This window comes from Onthophagus taurus, chromosome 10 (assembly GCF_036711975.1).
Source record: "Onthophagus taurus isolate NC chromosome 10, IU_Otau_3.0, whole genome shotgun sequence".
NCBI lineage: Eukaryota > Metazoa > Arthropoda > Insecta > Coleoptera > Scarabaeidae > Onthophagus > Onthophagus taurus.
This window is the reverse complement of record NC_091975.1, coordinates 7853734-7880144: the sequence shown is the minus strand read 5'-3', so window position 1 is coordinate 7880144 and position 26411 is coordinate 7853734. Positions and strand designations below refer to the sequence as shown.

At 34.2% G+C, this 26411-nt stretch overlaps 1 protein-coding gene and 1 long non-coding RNA gene across 14 annotated transcripts in view; one reads left to right on the top strand and one right to left on the bottom strand.

Annotated features, from left to right (window-relative positions):
- The window catches only part of LOC111419107 (uncharacterized), a 228790-nt gene that overhangs the window by 127440 nt on the left and 74939 nt on the right, over positions 1–26411 (bottom strand). The window lies entirely within an intron of this gene.
- The window catches only part of LOC111419106 (homeotic protein ultrabithorax-like), a 526223-nt gene that overhangs the window by 468692 nt on the left and 31120 nt on the right, over positions 1–26411 (top strand). For 6 of the 12 annotated variants that reach the window (XR_011641561.1, XR_011641562.1, XR_011641563.1 and 3 more), the window contains one exon: positions 18106–18183. Coding sequence is in view for 3 of the 12 variants with exons in the window: in XM_023051867.2 (XP_022907635.1) it covers positions 18106–18404 (299 nt within the window). In the remaining 9 variants the exon portion in view is untranslated. Of the gene's footprint in view, positions 1–18105; positions 18467–26411 lie in introns of those variants that run through there. The other 6 variants (XM_023051867.2, XM_023051869.2, XM_023051866.2 and 3 more) reach the window with 4 other exon arrangements.

Below are 26411 nucleotides of genomic sequence, written 5' to 3'. Positions count from 1 at the left end.
GTGTTATTGCATTAATGGATCAAAATCAATCAATAAATTATGCGAATACTTTTTTCTAAGTACGGATCTGATTTTAACTAACAATAAGTATGAAGGAGTTGATGGTTTTGTATGTTTGTTGGGGTGTATTTTTTTTTTTTATTTGAAAGTCGACGAAGTTCGAATCCTTGGTTGGGTTCTTCGTTCGGATCTTTCGTCGTGCAGATATTTTAATAATATTAAATAATTCCGAAGAGTCGCCGAGTAGAAGTCCTTCTTCTTCTTCTACTCTACCACGGGGTCGGTCCAGTATGATAAATCGCGCCGGCGACGGCGACGTGCCCGGACTGCCGTCCGAAGAGGTAAAAGGGGAGGACGCGGCGCGGCGGCCACCGCTCCCAATTAAAATTTTCTCGTGTTCGATGGCGCTGCCGCCGGACCCAATTACGGGGGCCCGCGGCCGTGTGCGTGTCCGTGTGTGTTTCTTCGGCGGCGAAGACACGGCCCGAGCGCCAATTTGTGAAAAACTGGTCGTCACCCGCCCTTCACCCCTTCCCTTCCCTTCCTCTTTCGTTTCTGTTCGTTCCCTTCCTTCGCGTCCGTAAGCGTTTTTCTTTTCTCCCATTGTGATCGGGAAGGACACCGAATTCGAATTAAGATTCCGGACCGCACGATTTTGCAATTCAAATCCGCGGCGTTATCGTCGCAACTCGAAGACGATTCGAAACCCACCCTCTTCAAATCGATAAAAAAATTCTTATCTTTGCGCCGAAACGGACGTTTTAGACAGCACCACCTGTCAAACGCGCGTGGTCACGTCAAAAACTCTTTCTTTCTCAACAGGAGAACATTCTCCGTATGTTGTCATCGAAAATTCAGATGCACAACAGGTGAGAGGAAACTCTTCTTTGTTATTCCGATCAGATTCTATCTTGTAAAAAGTTAAATCTAAATAACTGTTGTAAAAAAAGTCAAAATTACTAATCCATTTCTTTGGTGCTTTAACACAACAATAATTATCTTAGTATTAAGAGGAATTCACACTGTTTGATTATTCATCGTTGCCAGAAATTTTTAGGATATTATTGATATTTTGGCAAATATTGCTATGTAAAGTGTTACTATTCAATCTCTTTTTCATCAAAAATACGAAATTTATGAGAATTTGATAAATTTGCTTTTTCAACATATTAATAGTCACATTCGGGAATCGGAGCATGCAATAAACATTTGTAGAGCAAAAGTTGTAGGAAATTTTGCAAAAAAAATGCAAAAATTAAAAAATTTTGTGATTTTGTAGCTTTTTCAAGCTATTAATGATGATACTCGGAAATCGAAGCATGTTATAAGAACACTTTTAGAACAATAATTGTAGCAAATTCTATTCTTAACAATATTGCTCTCTTGCACCTTTGTTCTTATAAATGCATAGATATCAAGAAAAATGCGGAAATTAGAAAATTTGATGAATTTGTTGTCTTTTCATGTTATTAATGGTAACACTGGGGAATCGGAGCAAGCTATAAAACAACTTTTAGAACAAAAGTTGTATCAAATTTTATTCTTAACAATATCACTCTCTTACACCTTTGCTGTTAGATGCATACATATTGAGAAAAATACGAAAATTTAAAAATTTGATGAATTTCCTTGTTTTGCTATCAGCTAATGGTACTATTTGGAAATTGGAGCGTGTTATCAAAAAACTTTTAGAACAAAAGTTGTAGCAAATTTTATTCTTAACAATATTGTTTTCTTGTACTTTTGCTCTCAGATGCACAGATATTGAGAAAAATACGAAAATATAAGAATTAAATAAATTTGTTGGTTTTTCAAAATATTAATGGTAACATTCAGGATCTGAGCATGCTATTAAAAAAATTTTTAGAACAAAAGTTGTAGCAAATTTTATTCTTAACAATATTGCTCTCTTGCACCTTTGTGCTTAAATGCATAGATATCAAGAAAAATGCGGAAATTAGAAAATTTGATGAATTTGTTGTCTTTTCAAGTTATTAATGGTGACACTGGGAAATCGGAGCATGTCATAAAAAAACTTATAGAACAAAAGTTGTAGCAAATTTTATTCTTAACAATATTGCTCTCTTGCACTTTTGCTCATAGCTGCGTCAATATTGAGAAGGATATGAAAATTGAAAATTTGATAAATTTGTTGCTAATGGTAACACTGGGGAATCGGAGCAAGTTATAAAACAACTTTTAGAACAAAAGTTGTTGCAAATTTTATTCTTAACAATATCACTCTCTTGCACCTTTGCTGTTAGATGCATACATATTGAGAAAAATACGAAAATTTAAAAATTTGATTAATTTCCTTGTTTTGCTATTAGCTAATGGTACTATTTGGAAATTGGAGTATGTTATCAAAAAACTTTTAGAACAAAAGTTGTTGCAAATTTTGTTATTAACAATATTGTTTTCTTGTACTTTTGCTCTCAGGTGCACAGATATTGAGAAAAATACGAAAATATAAGAATTTAATAAATTTGTTGGTTTTTCAAAATATTGATGGTAACATTCAGGATCTAAGCATGCTATAAAAAATTTTTAGAACAAAAGTTGTAGCAAATTTGATTCTTAACAATATTGCTCTCTTGCACCTTTGTGCTTAAATGCATAGATATCAAGAAAAATGCGAAAATTAGAAAATTTGATGAAATTGGTGCTTCTTCAACTTATTAATGATGACACTCGGAAATCGGAGCATGTTATAAACAAACTTTTAGAACAATAGTTGTAGAAAATTGTATTCTTAATAATATTGCTTTCTTACATTTTTGCTCTTAGATGCGTCATTATCGAGGAGAATATGAAAATATGAAAATTTGATGAATTTGTTGCTTTTTCAAGTTATTAATGATGACAGTCGAAAATCGGATTATGTTATAAAAAAACTTTTACAACCTAAGTTGTAGCAAATTTTATTCTTAACAATATTGTTCTCTTGCACTTTTGCTCTCAGATGCATAGATATTGAGAAAAATACGAAAGTATGAGAATTTGATGACTTTGTTTCTTTTTCAAGATATTGATGGTAACAATCTGGAATCAGAGCATGCTATAAAAAAACTTTTAAAACAAAAGTTGTAGCAAATTTTATTCTTAACAATATTGCTCTCTTGCACTTTTGCTGTTAGATGCATACATATTGAGAAAAATACGAAAATATGAGAATTTGTTGCTTTTTCAAGTTATTAGTGGTAACATTTGGAAATTGGAGAATGTTATAAAAAAATTTTTAGAACAAAAGTTGTAACCAATTGTATTCTTAACAATATTGCTCTCTTACATTTTTGTTCTTAAATGCATCAATATCGAGAAAAATATGAAAATATGAAAATTTAATAAATTTGTTGCTAATGGTAACATTTGGAAATCGCAGCATGCTATAAAAAAACTTTTAGAACAAAAGTGGTAGCAAATTTTATTCTTAACAATATTACTCTCTTGCACCTCTGCTCTGAAATGCATAGATATCAAGAAAAATTAGAAAATTTGATGTAATTGGTGCTTTTTCAAGTTATTAATGATGACACTCGGAAATCGGAGCATGTTATAAACAAACTTTTATAACAATAGTTGTAGAAAATTGTATTCTTAACAATATTGCTTTCTTACATTTTTGCTCTTAGATGCGTCATTATCGAGGAGAATCTGAAAATATGAAAATTTGACGAATTTGTTGCTTTTTCAAATTATTAATGATGACACTTGGAAGTCGGAGTATGTTATAAAAAAACTTTTGCAACCTAAGTTGTAGCAAATTTTATTCTTAACAATATTGCTCTCTTGTACTTTTGCTGTTAGATGCATACATATTGAGAAAAATACGAAAATATGAGAGTTTGATGAATTTGTTGCTTTTTCAAGTTATTAGTGGTAACATTTGGAAATTGGAGAATGTTATAAAAAAATTTTTAGAACAAAAGTTGTAACCAATTTTATTCTTAACAATATTGCTCTCTTGCATTTTTGTTCTTAAATGCATCAATATCGAGAAAAATATGAAAATATGAAAATTTAATAAATTTGTTGCTAATGGTAACATTTGGAAATCGCAGCATGCTATAAAAGAACTTTTAGAACAATAGTTGTAGAAAATTTTATTGTTAACAATATTGCTCTCTTACATTTTTGCTCTTAAATGCATAGATATCGAAAAAAATACGAAAATATGCACATTTTATGTATTTGTTGCTGTTGCAGAATAATGACAGAAAATAAAAATGTTGCTTCTATGTTCACTACAAATAGCATATTTGCAGAATATGATGGTCCTACTTGAGCAGTAGAAACAAATTTTTCGTTTTTTATATTATCACATTCTTCATTGTTGACAGAAATCTTTAGAATATTATTTATATTTTGGCAAATATTGCTACTTAAAGGTTACTATTCAATTTTATCCAGATAGCGACTCAAATCAATCATGTTTCATCATCAGATTCACTCAATTTTGATTCTATGTTATCTACCTCTCAGCCACTATCAAAAGGTTTGGACCACTCTCTTTGTAATTCAATGTTTTTTTGAAAGACATTTTTATGGACACTACGTAAATACTGGTTTAGGAGTCTATTAATGTACTCCTAGTGACCTTTGAGAATGAGAATTTAATTTAACTAAAAATAATAATGAAAAATGGGTGATAAAATAACGAGACATAAATGTATTCGAGAGATTTGGCAAAGAGTAGATCTCGTTTGTTGGTGCCAAGTTGGTTATTACGCGTTTATTTAGTGGTAGATAAGAATGAAAAGGGGGTAGTTTAGCGGGGATCGTCGTTATAAGAGATATTTCTCGAAATAATTCTCTCGTCGAACTGGTTTCACGCTAAGCGCCTCTCTCTCGAGGATCACGTGGTCGGAATGGCAGCGTTCCGCCCCTCATTGTCTCTAATTGCAGGTTCGGCGAGTCGTACTCGGTTTAATCGCACGCAATTACGCTACCGTAAATTATTTCTAATCGTCCTCGCGATTTTCCCATCAGCAGCGCCGCGAAATGGTTCTTCCCCTTCCAATTCGATGACCACACGCGGGGAATTTTCGTTATAAAATTTGGTTCGAAAAAGAAAATACGTCTTCGAGCTAATTGTTTCTTCTCGGGCTTTGATTGGAGGTCGAGTGGTAGAGTTATTCGACCGGATCCTTAAAAGACCGATGGCGGGACCTCCCAAGTTGCGATCCGGTTCGACCGATTTGCACGCGGAGCAATCAGGACGACCTAAATCATCGTTCCCTCGCGGATGAAATTGAAAAATAATCGCGGTCCGCCAATGAAGTCGTTCGTCCACAAAACAAAATCAAAATAAAGAATAAGAGAACCGTGCTGAAGAAGAGAACAAGAAGGAGGAGGAGGAGGAGGAGGAGAAGAAGAAGCGTCGTCGTGTGGGTGTACAGTATGCAAACGGGGCACCGCAAATTGTGTGCAAAACCTCTCCTACTCTTTCGACGACAATTACAATGCCGAGTGGTGGCGAGGCGAGCGCCCGCCGGTGTTTTTTGATTAAAATTGCATGTAAACCCGGCCGCCGCTTGTTTTACATTCCATTGTTTTCAGTGCCGAACAAAGGGAAGCCTCCAACCCTCCTCTGTCCCCGGTCGCGACTCGCCCGGATTTTTACCCGAAACGCCTTGTCCATAATTCCTAAGCAGCTTGACGACTCACTTTGCATCCGCGAAGTGCGAACCCGCTATCCTGAAAACAATCGGTTTCTCAGGATTCTCCGCGATACTTTTCAGCGTTTTTTGAATAACGCCTCGACCGTAGAGGAATTTTTCCAACGTTTACTGCATTCTAATAGATCCTAAAAAGACGCCAACGACCGCGATGCGATTGATTTATAACGAAACAAATAAATAATTCTTCGGTTTCTTTCCTCTTTTTCTTTTTGTTCCTCCTTCTCCTTTTTTTTGTCTTTCGTTTTTTTTATTCCGCTACAACGTATATCCTTGACGTCTCGCCGATAGACACAGCAACTCCGCACCGGCCGTAATAAATCTCAATGTACTTGAAAAGGAGGAAGTATGCGTGCCCGGTATCCGAGAATGCTCGCCACCGCTGCACCACCCCTCTAGTTTCTCTCTCACTCTCGCCCGATATTGATTTAATGGCCGACCTGGGCTTTTCGTTGGAAAACTTTTCCCGTTTCGTTCCCATTCTCCGGTAACGTCACGACGTCGGACGTCGACGTGACTACGTCACTACATCTACCCTCATAAATAATTCACGTAGTCTCGCTTCGCATTCATTCCTATTAATCCCATTTACTTCATGACCAGAAAAGTATTAACATTCTATCTTGATGAATCATCATTTCAAAAAGATGGTATGTCTCATCATAATATGTAATATCGCTTTCTATGCGAAAGAATGTTGGAACTTTCCTTTTTAGGCATTGTGGCAAAATTTTCTCAAAAATCTAAAAAACCATAAAAAAGAGCACATTTTTCTAGTCTCTCTCTTTGCTTGATTGAGAGATGAACTGGTTATCTCTCCTTCTTCAATCTATCCATCTAAGGTATGATGACGTTTGCTTGATGCCGTTTTCATCTACTGCCATTATTTTTTCCTTGGCACTATCCTTTGTATATTATGATGATTTAGTACTTACTTTTGTTTGAGAACAAACCAACTTCCTGGTTGCGGCTTGATTTCTTGTGATTGTTCTTATTGTAGCTTTATGTAGACGAAAATGTTTTCCCACAGAAAAAATTTCTTTCGTCACATTTTCCCTGGTTTTGCCAATACTTTTGTCCATTAAACGTGAAGACCATCCCAATTCTGTACTTTTTAAATTTGTAAAATTTTTAAGTTGACAAATTGTTTAGGATAAAACATATCTATATCGGGAATTAGAGCATATTATAAAAAAACTTTTAGAACAAAAGATGTAACAAATTTTATTCTTGACTTTTAATATTGCTTTATTGCAATTTTGCTGTCAGATGTATAGATATTGAGAAAAATACGAAAATATGAGAATTTGTTGCTTTTTCAAAATATTAGTGGTAACATTTGGGAATTGGAGAATGTTATAAAAAAACTTTTACAACAAAAGTTGTAACAAATTTTATTCTTAACAATATTGTTCTATTGCACTTTTGCTGTCAGATGTATAGATATTAAGAAAAATACGAAAATATGAGAATTTGATGAATTTGTTGCTTGTTCAAGATATTAGTGGTAACATTTGGGAATTGGAGAATGTTATAAAAAAACTTTGACAACAAAAGTTGTAACAAATTTTATTCTTAACAATATTGTTCTCTTGCACTTTTGCTCTCAGATGTATAGATATTGAGAAAAATACGAAAATATGAGAATTTGATGAATTTGTTGCTTTTTCAAAATATTAGTGGTAACATTTGAGAATTAGAGAATGTTATAAAAAGACTTTTAGAACAAAAGTTGTAACAAATTTTATTCTTGACAGTATTGTTCTATTGCACTTTTGCTGTCAGATGCATAGATATTCAGAAAAATACGAAAATATGAGAATTTGATGAATTTGTTGCTTTTTCAAAATATTCGTGGTAACATTTGAGAATTGGAGAATGTTATAAAAGAACTTTTACAACCTAAGTTGTAGCAACTTTTATTCTTAACAATATTGTTCTATTGCACTTTTGCTCTCAGATGCATAGATATTCAGAAAAATACGAAAATATGAGAATTTGATGAATTTGTTGCTTTTTCAAGATATTTGTGGTAACATTTGGGAATTAGAGAATGTCATAAAAAAACTTTTAAAACAAAAGTTGTAACAAATTGTATGCTTAACAATATTGTTCTCTTGCACTTTTGCTCTCAGATGCATAGATGTTGAGAAAAATATGAAAATATGAGAATTTGATAAATTTGTTGCTTTTTCAAGATATTAGTGGTAACATTTGAGAATTGGAGAATGTTATAAAAGAACTTTTACAACCTAAGTTGTAGCAAATTTTATTCTTAACAATATTGTTCTATTGCACTTTTGCTGTCAGATCTGTAGAAATGGATAAAAATACGAAAATATGAGAATTTGATGAATTTTTTGCTTTTTCAAGATATTTGTGGTAACATTTGGGAATTGGAGAATGTTATAAAAAAACTTTTAGAACAAAAGTTGTAACAAATTTTATTCTTGACAGTATTGTTCTGTTGCACTTTTGCTCTCAGATGCATAGATATTCAGAAAAATACGAAAATATGAGAATTTGATGAATTTGTTGCTTTTTCAAAATATTAGTAGTAACATTTGAGAATTGGAGAATGTTATAAAAGATCTTTTACAACCTAAGTTGTAGCAAATTTTATTCTTAACAATATTGTTCTCTTGCACTTTTGCTCTCAGATGTATAGATATTGAGAAAAATACGAAAATATGAGAATTTGATGAATTTGTTGCTTTTTCAAAATATTAGTGGTAACATTTGAGAATTGGAGAATGTTATAAAACAACTTTTACAACCTAAGTTGTAGCAAATTCTAAGCTTAACAATATTGTTCTCTTGCACTTTTGCTCTCAGATGTATAGATATTCAGAAAAATACGAAAATATGAGAATTTGATGAATTTGTTGCTATTTCAAGATATTAGTGGTAACATTTGGAAATTAGAGATTGTTATAAAAAAACTTTTAGAACAAATGTTATAACAAATTTTATTCTTGACAGTATTGTTCTATTGCACTTTTGCTCTCAGATGCCTAGATATTGAGAGAAATACTAAAATGTGAGAATTTGATAAGTTTGTTGCTTTTTGAAATTATTAACGATAACACTCAGAAACTCGCGAATCAGAGCATGTTATAAAAAAACTTTTAGAACAAAAGTTGTAACAAATTTTATGCTTAACAATATTGTTCTCTTGCACTTTTGCTCTCAGATGTATAGATATTCAGAAAAATACAAAAATATGAGAATTTGATGAATTTGTTGCTTTTTCAAGATATTTGTGGTAACATTTGGCAATTAGAGAATGTTATAAAAAAACTGTTAAAACAAAATTTGTTACAAATTTTATTATTAACAATATTGCTCTTTTATATTTTTGCTCTAAAATGCATAGATATTAAAAAAAAACGAAAATATGTAAATTTTATGAATTTGTTGCTGTTACAAGCCATTTCTTCGATAGCATTAAGAGATATTCACCTTGTACAAATATTGCCTCTGTGCTTACTACAAATAGCATGCTTGCTCTTTTTGCAGTATCGTGGTCCTATTTGGGCAGTAGAAACAAATTGGGCAAAGAAATTTATAAGATATTATTTATATTTTGGCGAATATTGCTACGTAAAGTGATAGCGACTTTGCTTTTTACGCAAATTTTCTCAAAAACTTAATGATAATTTCAAAAATTGATCAACCCATAAAAAAGCACATTTTTGTATCATACAATCTGCACTTTCAGAAAATTTTGTTTCTTTAGTTGATTGAGAGATGAACTGGTTATATTATGATGATCAAGGTTGTGTCTTGATTTCTTTTGATGGTTTTTATGACAGCTTCATGTAGTGCATTAAACGTGAAAACTATAAATCTAGAAGGGAAAACATCAATTTTTTTGCATTATCTCAATATATATATAGTTGATAAATTGTTTAGGATAAAACATATCTATATCTATTTTATTTATTTTTTCGTATCTGCAAGTGTATTGCTATCAGAAAGTAGCAGGTACGGAAGCCGTAAAGTAGAGGGCGCCCTGTAAAGGTGGCTCGGATATAACTCATTGCGGCCGTGCGGACATATTTATTCCTAGCTTTGATATCGGATATGGCGATGTTGGGAAAGCGTTTCGGATCGTAAATAAGTCGGCTCCCGTTGGTGCCGCGGCGTGAAACAAAACGGGCCGACGACGCCGCCGCCACCGCCACCGCGAAACGCCCCCTTTTGGGCGTTTCTAACAAACTCAAGCTGGCCTGCTCGATGCGACTAATTCGGGATAAAAAATTTTTTTTTGGACAATAATCAATTTACAAGGATAACTTGTTGTGGTTATGTTTCGATAGAAATAAATTTTACGGATTTGGACGTTAGTTGCTCAATTTCAAGGCGAGTACACACCGGTTGCGCAATTAACATAGCGGTTGGAGACGTTTCGCAAGTCTTCGTTGGTTGTGAGCGAGAGGTAAAGAGAGGCCAAAACCTTCGACTGTTTGCCGTAGATGGCGGTCGGATAGTGTCGCGGAGAAGGACGGAGAACCGGCAAACGCCGGCCGAGATGTATTTCGCAGATACCATTACGGACGCCTTGTTCGTTAAACCATAATCTGATGGTATATTATAATTAAGGGGCGATTTATGATGCTGGCTGCGCGAAGCCGCGTTTCGCGCGTTCGATTGATAAGTCGGATACGAAGCCCTTCGTGAGATTAGTTCTGCTCAAATTGAATTAAATTGCTCCTGCAGGCGAACGTTGTTGTGGCTAATCATTTTTTTTTGTTGCTAACTTTTAATGATTTGTTTAATTTTAATTTTATTCTTCTTTACGTCTCTTTTTTCCTCCTTCCTCTAAACATGGCAGTTAAAATATGTAAACTGTTATTGTCGCCGTAGACTTTTCCTGCGAATCGTTGGATGGCGTGACGGTGAGCCGCGCATACCCGACAATAAAACGGCCCGTAATTAGGCCCATTTCGTAATTAATAACCGGGAAACAATGGAATCGCCGGAATTTTTCGAATATTCGCTATCGACATGAAAACTAAGAAATTTTTATAACTCGCTAACGGATCTAAAACTACTTTTTTCCTCTCCCATGATCCAATTACTTCACAACACGACTTTAAAAACAACTTTTTTTTATTCGTTATCAATCCCAAGTCGTAATTTTAATTGCTCTTGAATTCCTTCAGTAGGGTTGGTGGGAACGACGCGTTAAATTACTACTAAAAATTAAAGTAACCCCTTTCTTATTTCGAAAGGGTTTTTGTGATTTATGTTAAGCATTAAGGGGCACTTGTCGCAGAGACATTTTAGATAACCTCAAACGTTCGTAAACGTAATTCCGTTCGGTAAAACCTAAAAGAAACGACGACTCCGGGGATAAAAGGTGGTTCGACACGAAATTCCTGAAAAGCGGAATCGAATTTCCAACTAACTTGTCGGCGATAAATCATCCCTTCCAGTTTTCCAAGCCGCTCCTGGAAGAGTGCCTCTAATTACCTCTCCCTCCCGAAGAAAACTAATTAATCGCGCTAATTAAACCCGGAGATTTACCGAGCACCGCCCTGGGATATAATGAAAGCCAAATGCTACTTTACGGTGGGCTGTATATTTACGTGTCGCGAATAATAACTTTACAAGTTCTCCCTAAGTCCTCCCCTGGTTGTAAATACACCCTCCCTGCTATGAAATTACCGATGAGACACCTACTTCTAAGAGATACGATAATAGCACCCACGATGAACTTTTTTCTTTTCGAATTAAATGAATATCGTGTAAAAATGGCAGTTATAGGAAGTAAAATGATTGATGGAGTTGGGGTTGATACCATTAACAAAGTTATTTGGTAAAAATTAGGAGCAGATGCTTCTGTGGTTAATTAGCCACCCCGACACGGGCATCGATCGGAATGCCGAAGGGCATTGAATTATTGCGCTTTGGAGTAGGCGCGTTGGCGGTAGAGACCCGTGCTTCTGTACTCCTGGTGATATACTACCCACATGTGTTGTGCACTCCCGTGCTCGTCTATATTTACTGTGGTGCTTTAAAATAACCAACGGCTGTTGCAATGTCGGCAAAACCCGAGGCGTTAAAGTTAAAATTCGTCAAAAGTTTCTACGAAATGGCCGAAAAGATACTGAGGCGGAGAAAGTTACTCCCTCTACTGGTGCTAATAAATCAAGTGCAAGTCTCACGGTTTAAGGCGCTTTAGGATAGTATAGTGATGGATGTGCTGTCGCTGGTGATCTGTGGGGGTTGTAATTTTAGATTTTCCCGTCGAGATAAATCCTGAAACGGTGGAAAAGCGCGATAGGGGTTGGGATCACGTATTCAACCCGCTACACTACTGCTGCTGCTGCTGCAACAGACCGGACGCGTTGAATCGCCCCGGGGTCCGGGTTTAGCGCTAATGCCGTTATGGCGCAATTATATTTTTCGTTAATTTATAACAGCAGATACATGTGTAATTAAACACCGCTCGTGCGGCCGGAGCCCCGCCATCCAAACCCCGGGGCTATCACCCACCACCCCCTCGCCGGTTTATTTATAATCGCGGCAGCTTCCATGTAAACACGGCCAATAAACAGACAATGCGGATATATGGCTCTTCCCGGCGGACGCATTGATTCTGTAATTGTGTTTACATCAACCCCGTCCGAAACGTCCGTGACGGGGCTGTAACTTACTTCGGGTCGTAAACAGAATTACCAGTCAATTATCTTAACCGGAACTTCGGGGTTTCGACCCGGATTCGATTAAGGGGGATTATATTTTCCCAACAATGTAATTGCTACCAAAGTTAGCCGCACATCTTTTAAGATGGCTAAACCAGAATAATTCTAGTTCTAGATCTTGTATTAGTTCTAGTGATACTGTAAAACTAGAACTAACACTATACCTAGAACTAGAATCATTTGGGTTTAGCCGCACGTCTCTAAAGACGGCTAAAGCCGAATGATTCTAGTTCTAGATATAGTGTTAGTTCTAGTTTTACACTAGCACTGTTACTATGTAGAACTAACACTATACCTAGAACTAGAATCATTTGGGTTTAGCCGTCTTTAGAGACGTGCGGCTAAACCCAAATGATTCTAGTTCTAGGTATAGTGTTAGTTCTAGTTTTACAGTATCACTAGAACTAATACAAGATCTAGAACTAGAATTATTCTGGTTTAGCCATCTTGAAAGATGTGCGGCTAACTTTGGTAGCAATTACATTGTTGAGATCTAGTTTTACACTAGCACTGTTACTATGTAGAACTAACACTATACCTAGAACTAGAATCATTCGGCTTTAGCCGTCTTTAGAGACGTGCGGCTAAACCCGAATGTTTCTAGTTCTAGGTATAGTGTTAGTTCTAGTTTTACACTTGCACTGTCACTAGAACTAACACTATACCTAGAACTAGAATCATTCGGGTTTAGCCTCACGTCTCTCAAGACGACTAAACCTGAATGATTCTAGGTCTAGTGTTAGTTCCTGTTTTATACTATCACTATTATTAGAACTATTCTAGTTCTACGTCTTGTGTTACCATCTATAATAATTCTTCAATTAGCAATGTTTGTAAAAATCAATTATACTTTTTTTTCAAAATATGAACAGCAACATGTTTATGGCCCAAGGGGTATGGAAAATTATTATTTACTGCCACCAAAAACTCAGTATGACAAAGTGCAAAAAAGTACTTTTAATTTTTGTGTTAAAGTATACAACCACATACCTAATAGTATAAAAATTAAATCGGCTATGTGTTTGAAAAAAACTCTGTACACAGTTAACGCATTTTTTGCTGCAAATATACCAATGATGTAATATTGTAAATTTTCCTTTTTGACGTTTTCTATGCTTTCTTGTATTTATAGAAATAAAGTTTATTATTATTATTAATGGCAAGATTCTGTTTGGTCGACAAGACTACCATATCAACCTCGGCGGCTTATATACGCCACAGCTTCTTTGAGGTTCGCTATCTTCGCCAACCCAACTTGATTTTGACCATTACATCGTCATTCGATTCAAATATCACATAAATATCCAGATTTACAGTTTTCGTGTAGAAGTAAAATGTGTCCAGCAGTTCTTTAAACAACTTTACAACTTATAGTTGATGTTATATAGCGATTATTTGCTTATGCACTTAGTACAACAATTTGCAAAAACTTTTTTCTTGCTTGGGTTGTGATCCAAGTTTGTCTCAATACTGTCATAAATGAAATGTGGTCATATCGCACCATAAATCAGTCATACAGTTGTCCCAAAACACATAAAAATGCACTCCAACGCATCGTTACACTTACAGTTGACTTTGTATAGCGATTAATTGCTTCTGCACTTAGCATAACGATTTGCAAAAACTTTTTTCTTGCTTGGGTTGGCATCCAAGTTTGTCTAATCATTGTCGTAAATGAAATGTGGTTATATCGCATCATAAAGCAGTAATATAGTTGTCCCAAAACAGTAGATGTACATAAAAATGCACTCCAACGCATCGTTACACTTACAGTTGACTTTGTATAGCGATTAATTATTTCTGCGATTTGCAAAAACTTTTTTCTTGCTTGGGTTGTGATCCAAATTTGTCTCATCACCGCAACATAAAGCTAAGTAGTAAGTTTTATACTTTTCCTCACTCATGATTATTTTTGAATGATACCCAAAGTTATTTAACGACTTATAAATTATCTTTGTGTAAGAAAATTTTAGTCTTTTCCCCTCGGTAAAAATGTTTTGGGACGATTTAAGGGCGACATCTTGGATACGCGGGGGCGGGATGATTTGTCACCCCATTTTTTCGCTCCTCCGACTAACGTATGGCGCCCGAAGGAGAACGCGACAGACTTCCCAATTAAACTGCGCCAGTAAATTCGGGGTGAGTTACGTTCCCCCCGCCCTCGCCCGTCCAGGTCTTATATAAACTTCCTTTTCCCCTAACTCTACCCGGTTTTTGCTTAATAGTAATACTCGGGTTAAGAGAGAGAAAGAGAGTTCAATGCGGCGTGAATATTTATAATATTGAGGGAAAATTGAAGTAGAAGAAAGGGGTGGAACTCAAATAAATCGGTCGAATAAAAATAAGTTTTTGCGGGAGGGATGGAACGCCCAAGTTGGGGTAGCTACTTTGTTTGATTGGAATTGTACCCGCGGGATTCGGGGGGAAGTTCGAAGAATTGGATAGCCGCCAATAAATCTTTTTGACCCGACTAAGGGAAATTGTAAAACTCTCTTTTAAGATTTTAGCTTTCTTATTTCTTTTTTTATCTAGGTGTAGACACGACATTGTGATGTATCGATTGGTTATCTTAAAAGATATCGCCGATGGTTATTGATAGGTTCTCCTCGGGGTGCAAATCCCCCTTTCCGTTCTGCGCTCCATGCTATCATCTTCATTACCTCGCGCGCCATTTTACATATCTAGATGCACGCAGATTGCTGAGGACGGGCCATGGGGCTCCCTTAATGCGCCACACTCATGCTATTAACGAAATATGCGCGGACGTCGGTCGTAAAATGGGCGGCGGCGGACCAGCGGCCGACGCCGGTTCGCACACGCTCGCTCCCGACGAGTGTATCTCAATCAGGGCAAGGGAAACAGGCACGCAATTATGCCGTTGCTCGTAAATACCAGATCAGCCTTTTTTATCCCCAAGCGGCTATGCTCTCCGTCCAAGAGCGTGTACGAACAAGTGTAAACTTATTAATAACCTTTTACAGTATTGCTTCAAGCTTAAGCTTGAGTCAAGATGATTGTATGTCTTGTAGGGGGAATTGTAGTGGAAATTTCCTTACTTCCTGTGTTAAAATCTCACCGGAGCAGTTTTCAAAACTCAAAGAAGCCGGGAAATTAAAAGTGTGGACTTGCGACAACTGTAAGGAAAATGACCTAACCTTAAATCCACAAATGAAGTTGAACTCTATGGATGATATTGCCGATTTAATCTCACTAAAATTGGAGGCTACAATGGTAAAAGTAGTGTCTGAAATAACAAGTAATTTGAAATTGAATCGTTGAAAGGATTTCTTAAGTTAAAGAATTTTTCTAATAACCCAACGGCAACACCGTTAGATGTCAGCTCTAACCAATTCACAGAGAATATGAGAGATAATCGAGATAATGACTTAGAACAAAATAATTTTGTAGAAGTTAAATATACCAAAGATTCGATTAAAAATTAATTAAATTCTACTGATGATGACTATAAAAAAATAATGGCAAAACGCACTTCCAATACAATAATGGGAGCTGCAATTAATACAACTCTAAAGGTTGCCCAAAAATATCATCATTTCCATGTCTACCGTTTATATCCCAATACAACTTCAGAAGATGTAAGAAATGATTTCAAAACCCAAAGCTGTATGTCGTAGCATAAAATGTGAAAAATGAATGCTAAATACCCTGAGGAGTATGCTTCATTTAAAGTATCTGTATTAGAGGAACAATATGAAAAGATTGAAAATGCTACGACGTGGCCAAGTGGAGTTCGAGTGAACCGGTTTTTATTCCGAGTTCGGATGAATCAAAAACAGACTACTTAATTAACCACTTATACACAACAATATTCAAAGCTTAACAAATAATTGTTGATCTTTTGATCCTTGTTGACAGTCTAGAAGGTGAGGTCAATGCAATTTTACTCTCCGAACATTGGTTAAAATCAACTGAACCTGTATTTATAGATGGTTTCCATGTTGCATCCTTATTTACTAGAACTAAGAAATCCCATGGTGGTTCCTGTATTTTATTGCGGAGGGGAATATAGTATGTTGAGTTACTTCACCTAAAACAAAAAAGTATCGAGCAAGTATCTGCAATTAGAGAGTGTAGTGCAGTAAAATTGAGCAAAATTGAAATGATTGTGATTAACATTTATTCTCCTCCGAACAAATCTAGAACGGAGTTGGATCTATTCTTTCAGTCACTGGAGTCTATTTTGGATTGATTTGAAGAAAACCAGCAAAGAGTCTAAACAGATGTTAGATATATTCAAAGCACACAATCTTGAGGGCACTGTAAATGATCCTACCAGAGTTACTAAAATGACCAGTACACTGATAGATAATGTTTTTACTAATGTACTTTCATGTGGAAGTGACACTAATCATTCAAACTTATCGGATCATTACACTCAAAGAGTAATCATAGAAACCCATACTGCAATAAATGATTCGTAATATATTAAAAAAAGAATATTTACGAAACATAAGCTAGATTTAATAAATCAACATCTGGAAGATTGATTCCACGAAATGTCACAATTTATTTGTTGGGAAACTTAATTTCATAATTCATCAGATTGTGAAAGTAAAAAAGATAAATGTTAGTGAAAATCAAAGTAAGTGGATTACTCAAGAAATAAAAACACTATCAGCAATAAAAGGACAAATGTACGAAAGCCTCAAGAATAAAAAAATTGATAAAGAGTGAAATTGAAACTACTAAAAAACAGTTGAATACAGATTACATTATTAATTCTAATAATAAAATAAGAGCGTCTTGGCAACTAATAAACCGCCTTCAAGGTAAAGCTACCACAAGTGGTATAAAGCCAGCAGATTTTGAACCAATCATATTGATTTCCTTGCTGGCAAGATCACTCATTTCTCCTATGCCATTCGGATTATTTCCAGATCAGCTGGCATTGAGGCAGCATTAAGTGCCTATTATGCATATGTCCATTCCTTGCTAAGATATGGAGTTGTCTTTTGATAAGGTGTTGGTATAGACAGAATCTTCATACTACAGAAGAGGTGTGTAAGAGCAATCTTTGGTCTAAAAAATACTAATAGCTGTAGAAGTTACTTTAAAGACTATAAAATATCTACCTTGTATGGAATTTATGTACTGGAATGTGCCGTATTGGTTAGAATTACTTTGAATTTTTCTGAAAGCTATTATCACGGAAAATCCGATGTATACCATTGACAATGTGTATTATATTACAATGTAATTATTGTTAAATTGACGTACTGTACGCTTTTTTGGTAAAATGGGGGGAATAAAGTATTATATTATTATTATTATTAAGATGAAATTTTTGTTGGTACTTTTTGCAAAATGTGGTGTGGAGGGTTCGAGATAAATACCTCCATAAATAAAAAGCGCCACAGCCAAAACACTTGATTAATTGCCGCTTCTGCCACGGACCATTTTAAAATCCTCCGTGTCCGGAGCCATGACTTACGACCGTCCGGGGACTTACTACCTGGACCCCTCACCTTTATCTCTTATGGCCGATCTCGCGTTTCCATCTTAGAGAAACGCTGCGGGAATCGTCGCCCGAGGACCAATCGCGAATGGGGCACTGCCCTTCCCATCTGGGCCCCATTCGATGGTTCCCTAGACTCAGTCTCGACTTCGACTTGAAACCATCAACCCCCATCTATTCTTATAGAACCATCTTTTTTTTTTTTGCTGCGTGACTAATTCGTTTTAATTCTTTTTAGGCGCAAATGGACTCCGCAGACGAGGAAGACAAACGTACACCAGGTACCAAACGTTGGAATTGGAGAAGGAGTTCCACACGAATCATTACCTGACGAGGAGGCGGCGTATAGAAATGGCACACGCGCTTTGCCTAACGGAACGACAAATCAAAATTTGGTTCCAAAACCGAAGGATGAAATTAAAGAAAGAAATTCAAGCGATCAAAGAACTTAACGAACAAGAAAAACAGGCACAAGCCCAAAAAGCTGCGGCGGCGGCGGCGGCTGCGGCGGCAGCAGCCCAAGTGGACCAGAACTAGTGGAGCGGATATACTTAGACGATCTCGGCGATTGGCTAGCAGTTGCACTTGTAAAAATTAAGGTAAGAATTTTTATTTTTATTTATAAATGTTTTCATTTATCAATTGATACTTAAAAAGAAATAAACAAACGGATACCACAAACCGTATATTATTAACGGTAGCCCCCGTTTCTCGTTCTTCGAAACGATCGTCGGCAATTAGGGCCCTTATAAGTCGGACCGTGGATGAAGTCACGTGCGTGCGTTTTTCGAAATTGCATATCACGACCGCGCGGAGCTGATGTCTTTCTTAAGTCTCCACCGAAGACCGGTCCGTTGCGGTTGACCTCGTAAATAGCACCTTAAATATGCAGCCGACGACGACCGCGAAGAAAAAGGAAAGAACACCAGCCCCGGTTCGGTTTACAGAGAGAGGATCGTTTCGTTCCCCAGACGTAATTAAGAATTTTAGTTAGTGTTGTGGTGTTCCATTTAGTTTCCTCTTCGGCAACATCCAAAACAGGTCCACCGTTTGCTTTTATTGGTCAATCAAATTGGGGATAATTCCCTAGACAACCTTCCGGATAATCCACACACAAGATTTATCCCACCCGAAAAAGGTCTCCTCCCTCTATTCCAAGGGGGAAAACTTGACTCAGGTTAATTACTTTAGGATTTGTTATTTGTTGAGTCAACCAAAACTAGATTAAACCTAAACCATAAAAGAGAAACAATATTATACAGAAAACAATTTTATTCTTTTATGGTGGTCCTGAGGATATTAATTTCTTTACGAGATACCGAGACTCTCGTGTAAATTACAGGGCGGTAATCGACCATAAATCCCCGGGCCAATTGCCGGCCGACGATAATTTTTAAGAACTCGCGGCGGTCTGCGCGCGAAAGATCGGATCTAATTATAATTCAATCAGAAATAATTGCGGAATTATCGCAGGCGCAAAGGAAGGGCGGCAAAATCCCGCCCCTACAACAAAACCCACTCGCAAAGAACTAAAGTGGGGTTACTTTAAATTATTTTGTTTTATCTCAAACCTAATTACAATAAAAAATGTACAGATAGTAGAAGAGTATCTAGTGAAGAGAGTTTTAAAAATAGGGGTTAACTTTAGAGATAACAAAGAAACTTTTTAAGTGGGGTCATAAATCTTCACAACTTAACCTGCTTGGTGGTTATTTTTAGTTATTTAGTTATAATTAGATTAATTTGTGTTGAAAAATTTAAATCTAACATTAATGTTATATATTATACATCGCATTCTATTAGACATATTAAGATTAACCTGTGGAGAAGACAAGGAGAATGTAATTTCCTACGGCGTGATATATTCTCCCATTTGACCCAACTCAGCTTATGAGAATTTCACTTTATCTTTATTATATTGCATAAACAAATATTTTGTGATTAACTATCATTATAATAAACATGGAACAAAATTGTTTATGGATTAAGTTTTAAATTTTTGAATTTGAAATGTTTAGAATTTTAAATTTACTAGATTGGTACTAATCACAGTTGGGTTATATTGTTTATGGATAACGTTTTGATGCTTTATTATGAACAATTTTTATCTAAAATCGTATATTTAGAAATTTCTGGATTTTATGGTTTATAACTAAAATTTCGAAGTAATTGGAATAAAATTATTGATGGATTAAGTTTTTATATTGCATTATGAACAATTTTTATGATAATCATTCTCATTTATAGTCATTAATTTTTGAGTTAAACATTATTATGTTATTAATTATTTGATATGTTTGAGATTTCAAACTTGCTAGGTTGGTACTAATCATAGCTGGGTTATAATTGTTTATGGATAATGTTTTGATGTTTTATTATCAACAATTTTTATTAAAAACGTTTCCTCCTAACATTTTTATTTTTCAAGATACAAAAGCATTTTTATCTAAAATCGTAAATTTAGAAATTTCGATTTTTGTGGTAATAACTAAAATTTCGAAGTAGTTGGAATAAAATTATTGATGGATTAAGTTTTTACATTGTATTATTAACAATTTTTATGATAATCATTCTCATTTACAGTCATTAATTTTTGAATTAAACATTATTTTGTTATTAAGTGCCTCAAATTTGATATGCTTGGAATTTTAAATTTTCTAGGTTGGTACTAATTGTTTATGGATAACGTTTTGATGCTTTATTATGATCAATTTTTATTAAAAACGTTTTCTCCTAATATTGTTATTTTTCAAGTTACAAAAGCATTTTTATCTAAAATCGTAAATTTAGAAATTTCTGGATTTTATGATATATAACTAAAATTTCGAAGTAGTTGGAATAAAATTATTGATGGATTAAGTTTTTATATTGCATTATGAACAATTTTTATGATAATCATTCTCATTTATAGTCATTAATTTTTGAATTAAACATTATTTTGTTATTAAGTGCCTCAAATTTGATATGCTTGGAATTTTAAATTTTCTAGGTTGGTACTAATTACAGTTGGGTTATAATTGTTTATGGATAACGTTTTGATGCTTTATTATGAACAATTTTTATTAAAAACGTTTTCTCCTAACATTTTTATTTTTCAAGTTACAAAAGCATTTTTATCTAAAATCGTAAATTTAGAAATTTCGATTTTTGTGGTAATAACTAAAATTTCGAAGTAGTTGGAATAAAATTATTGATGGATTAAGTTTTTACATTGTATTATGAACAATTTTTATAATAATCATTCTCATCTATAGTCATTAATTTTTGAATTAAACATTATTTTGTTATTAAGTGCCTCAAATTTGATATGCTTGGAATTTTAAATTTTCTAGGTTGGTACTAATTACAGTTGGGTTATAATTGTTTATGGATAACGTTTTGATGCTTTATTAGCAACATTTTTTATTAAAAACGTTTTTTCCTAAAATTTTTATTTTTCAAGTTACAAAAGCAAAATCATAAATTTAGAAATTTCGATTTTTGTGGTAATAACTAAAATTTCGAAGTAGTTGGAATAAAATTATTGATGGATTAAGTTTTTATATTGTATTATGAACAATTTTTATGATAATCATTTTCATCTATAATCATTAATTTTTGAGTTAAACATTATTTTGTTATTAAATACCTCAAATTTGATATGTTTGGGATTTTAAAGTTGCTAGATTGGTACTAATTACAGTTGGGTTATATTTGTTTATGGATAACGTTTTGATGTTTTATTATCAACATTTTTTATTAAAAACGTTTTCTCCTAACATTTTTATTTTTCAAGTTACAAAAGAATTTTTATCTGAAATCGCCAATTTAGAAATTTCAAGATTTTGTGGTAATAACTAAAATTACAAAGTACTTGGAATAAAATTATTGATGGATTAATTTTTTACATTGTATTATGAGCAATTTTTATGATAATCATTCTCATTTATCGTCATTAATTTTTGAATTAAACATGATTATGTTATTAATTATTAAATACCTCAAATTTGATATGTTTGAGATTTCAAACTTGCTAGGTTGGTACTAATCACAGTTGAGTTATAATTGTTTATGGATAACGTTTTGATGCTTTATTATCAACAATTTTTATTAAAAACGTTTTCTCCTAACATTTTTATTTTTCAAGTTACAAAAGCATTTTTATCTAAAATCGTAAATTTAGGATTTTATGGTTTATAACTAAAATTTCGATCTAAAACCATAAATTTCGTTTTTATGGTTTATTATAAACTATTTTTATTACTATTATTCTCATCCATGATTTTTAATTTTTAACTTAAAATCATTTATGTTGTTAAACACCGCAAGTCTGAAATATATACGATTTTAAATTCGTTAGGTTGGTAATAATTATAGTTTGTTTATAATTGTTCTCGGATAATGTTTTTTTGCTTTATTACAAAGAAATTTCATTTACAAACTTTTCTCCCAACAGTTATAATAAAACATTTATCCAAAACCATCACAAAAAACCTAAAATATTCAATAAAATGGGTTTAAACTCAAATTTAAGACTTACTGAGGGGGTAATTGATTTATATTTGGTACGAAAATGTGCAGAATGATGTACTGAATACAATGAGTGTACACAATCCAAATTTGGCAATGGAATAAAAAAGTTACCACTAATTTACATATCTTATTAAAGAAAAATAAGGAATAAATCGTGTTTAATAATATTTTTCATCAACCTGACTTGAAACTAAGTTCTTCATCATTGTGTATTGCAGCAACAGCAATGACAATGTCACCTTCATAGCTGGAAAATCCTATATAAACACATTTTTTGTCTTCATCATCTTCATCATATGCATGATGTCACCAGTTTAAAAAAAAACCTGATAATCAAATCTATTAATGCAAAAAGTTTTATATTTTCAATTACGATTAGCAAAAAAGTTGTTCCATAAAAGAAAATTTTAATATTCTTAAAGTGTAAAACATTAGGTAATAAAATGTAATGTTTGTTGTTAATAACTAATTGCTCGTTCAATTAGTTTAAAGGAGGTGTAAGAATTGCTGCGGGCGTGTCCTTCTTTGACGTGTTTAAACCGGTTTTTGCATATCCGCCGCATTATGGCCGTTTATATCTCGTCGGTTAGATCTCTTCGTCGGCAAGGTTCGCATGTAAATCGTCTGGAGGGGTAATTTTAAATCATTTACGCGCCTCGGTCTTCGCGTTGGCAGCAGTCATCAAAACCCCGTTTTATACCGTCATCCGCATCGCGACTGCCGCGTTACGCCAAACGATTATTGCTCGTAATGTGACGTTTTATGAATCTCGATTAAAACTAATCGACACTTTCGAAAATAATCGCGAACGTAAATTAAATTCAATTGAAATCGATTACTTTTATAATTATATTATTAACTTAAAAAGCGTTTCCTGATGATGATTTTTTTATGTTGAAATCGGCGCCAACATTGCGCGTCGCATTAAAATGTCATTATCCCAAAAATATCCGCTATAAATAACACTCCGGGTTATTTCTCTTTTTCGGCTTCTTTCTGTCTCTTTTTTTAGAATCTTTCCTTCTTCGGGTAAATGTAAGGGGATAAAATATTCAGTCGGACAGGGCACGTTCCGTAGCCACTTACGGTGATTTTATTGCCCTCTCGTTGCGTTAGCCCGAACTATAAACATCAATCGCCATCAAACCGTCCCTTAATCCCATTAATTCCCGCTAGATGGCGACGGAGAACCGCACCCGGAGGTTCGAAAACGCGCTAAGCGCCCATTCCACATGGTTTATAGTGTAGCCGCTCTCTGCTAGGTGGCGGATCGACGATGACCTTGGGTTACCCCCTCCATATACAAAGCGATCCGGCCCGCTCCGGGAGAGACCACTTTGCCGACGACGAGTCGATTGGCTTTTGTGTTAAAATGGGTCGGTAATAACGGTCGCTATTTTATGTTTACGGTTTGTTTTGATGGCCTTTGGGATTTCCCCTTCGTTTCTCTCTCTTTTTAAGTCGTTCGGTTTCGTTTATTGCCTTTATTTTTAGTTTGGAAATTTTATTATTATTTTTTTATTTTTTATTGCTAAACTTTGATTTGAAATTAAAGTGTGATTAAAGTTTATGATTTTATTTTAGTGTTTCTTCTTAGTTGTAGATGGCGCGTTAACTTGCTAATAAAAATTTTATTTGAAACGACCAAACCCTGTTTATATTCCAGGTCATTCATCTGTATATTGATTTTTCTTGGCTATATATATATGGAATTATTTCCATTTCCGATTTTAATGGATATATATTTCTTCAATATAATTCTTAAAATTTATCTTATCTATCGGGGAAAAATGGCCGCTTCGACTTTTTAAAGTTTTTAACTGACATTTTCTTGTGATTTGGGTTGGGTTTCCTACCTGGGGATGATTCCACTTCTATTTTTTGTTAATGTTGAGGAATGTTGTTTCTTTATAATGAGAGTACCTCAAAAAATCCTTTTTAATAAGAATTTTTTTAATACTGACAAATTAAGGAAATCCCCGAAAATAATCCCTCGAAGCGAAATAAATCAACGGTTATTATTTCCTCTCGCTTTTTTCTTTCTTTTCTCGCGTCAGAAACACCTCCTACGGTGTTTTTGGTAGGGTCTAGATAAAAAAACGTTAAGAAATGGTTGGAGCGTATAGAAAAAATCCGACTTCTTCTTCTTCTTCTTCGTCTCGTTCTTTCAAGTTCTCGTCGACAAACAAATTTGACAAAATAAAAGCTGGCCGTAACTCACCTGTGCCGGCCATAAATATTGGCGCTCCAGCCCCGGACATGACTGACCAATAAAGGAGACCTTTGTTCGTATGATAAACGCGTTACGATACTGAAATATGACCGCTGCGCCACGGTCAGGACCGGCGTGTTAAGAAAAAAATCCGAGCAAAGAAGATCGTATCACGATGTTTTTTATAGTGTTTCTTCGAAAAGATGAAAAGAAACGAACGCAAAGATGGCTACTATTTTTAAACGCTTTTTTCTTATTAGAATAGTATAATTGTGGTTTACCGAAAAGGACCCAGGAGAAGAGACAATGGCTGGTACAAACCCAGGAAGTCGTTGAAACACCGAAATGCGGCGTCCGTTTGTCTCCCCGTTTACTTTGCACCCCCTTTCGCCCTTCTCTGTGTATGCAATTTCGGTTGCAGCGGCGGAGGTTCGTCGGATACAAAACCAACCGTTCATAAATCCGCTGGTTTGCCCGCGGCCTCATAAATTAAGAGACTCAGGTCTCTTACCCCTCCCTAAGTCATGGATATAATATACTTGATTCTCAAAATGGTGTTTAAAAAAAATTCTTATATTAAGAATATATAAGTAAAAAGTACTTCATTACGAAGTTCCGAGATTTTAATCGTTTTTAACAAATCGTGGAAATTCGAACTCTTAAGAGTATCTTGATGAAACTTTCATGATTAATAGAGAAATCTATGCATTTATTTATGCTCTAAAACTCTAAACTATACTTGAAAATCTCTATTCGTTTCTGAGATAATAAAGTTTGAACTCATCTCCAATTTATAACTACATTAATTTAATAATTGAAAAAAAAATAGCGAAAATTCGAATTCTTAAGATATTTTGTTGAAACTTTTCCGATATATAGAGGAAAGTATGTACTTTTTCATGAACGAAACCGCATTTAAAAATCTCTATTCGTTTCTGAGATATTAAAGTTTGAACTCAATTCCAATTTTTAACTACGTTAATGTAATTATTAAAAAAAATAGCGAAAATTCGAATTCTTAAGATATTTTGTTGAAACATTCCTAACATATATAGAAAAGTATGTACTTTATTATGGACGAAACCGTACTTAAAAATCTTTATTCGTTTCTGAGATAATAGTGTTTGGAGTCAACCCCAATTTTTAATTATATAAGTTTAAAAACTTTTTTAAAAAATACAAAAATTCGAATTGTTAAGATATTTTGTTGAAACACTCCCATTATATAGAGGAAAGTATGTGCTTTTTCATGAACGAAGCCGCACTTAAAAATTTTTATTCGTTTCTGAGATATTAAAGTTTGAACTCAATTCCAATTTTTAACTAACTTAATTTAACAATTAAAAAAAATCGCGAAAATTCGAATTCTTAAGATATTTTGTTGAAACATATACAGAAAAGTATGTCCTTTATTATGGACGAAACCGTACTTAAAAATCCCTATTCGTTTCTGAGATAATAGTGTTTGGACTCAACCTCAATTTTTAATTATATAAGTTTAAAAACTTTTTTAAAAAACACAAAAATTCGAATTCTTAAGATATTTTGTTGAAACACTCCCATTATATAGAGGAAAGTATATGCTTTTTCATGAACGAAACCACACTTAAAAATCTCTATTCGTTTCTGAGATATTAAAGTTTGAATTCAACTCCAATTTATAACTACATTAATTTAATAATTTAAAAATATCGCGAAAATTCGAATTCTTAAGATATTTTGTTGAAACACTCCCATTATATAGAGGAAAGTAGATGCTTTTTCATGAACGAAACCGCACATAAAAATCTCTATTCGTTTCTGAGATATTAAAGTTTGAA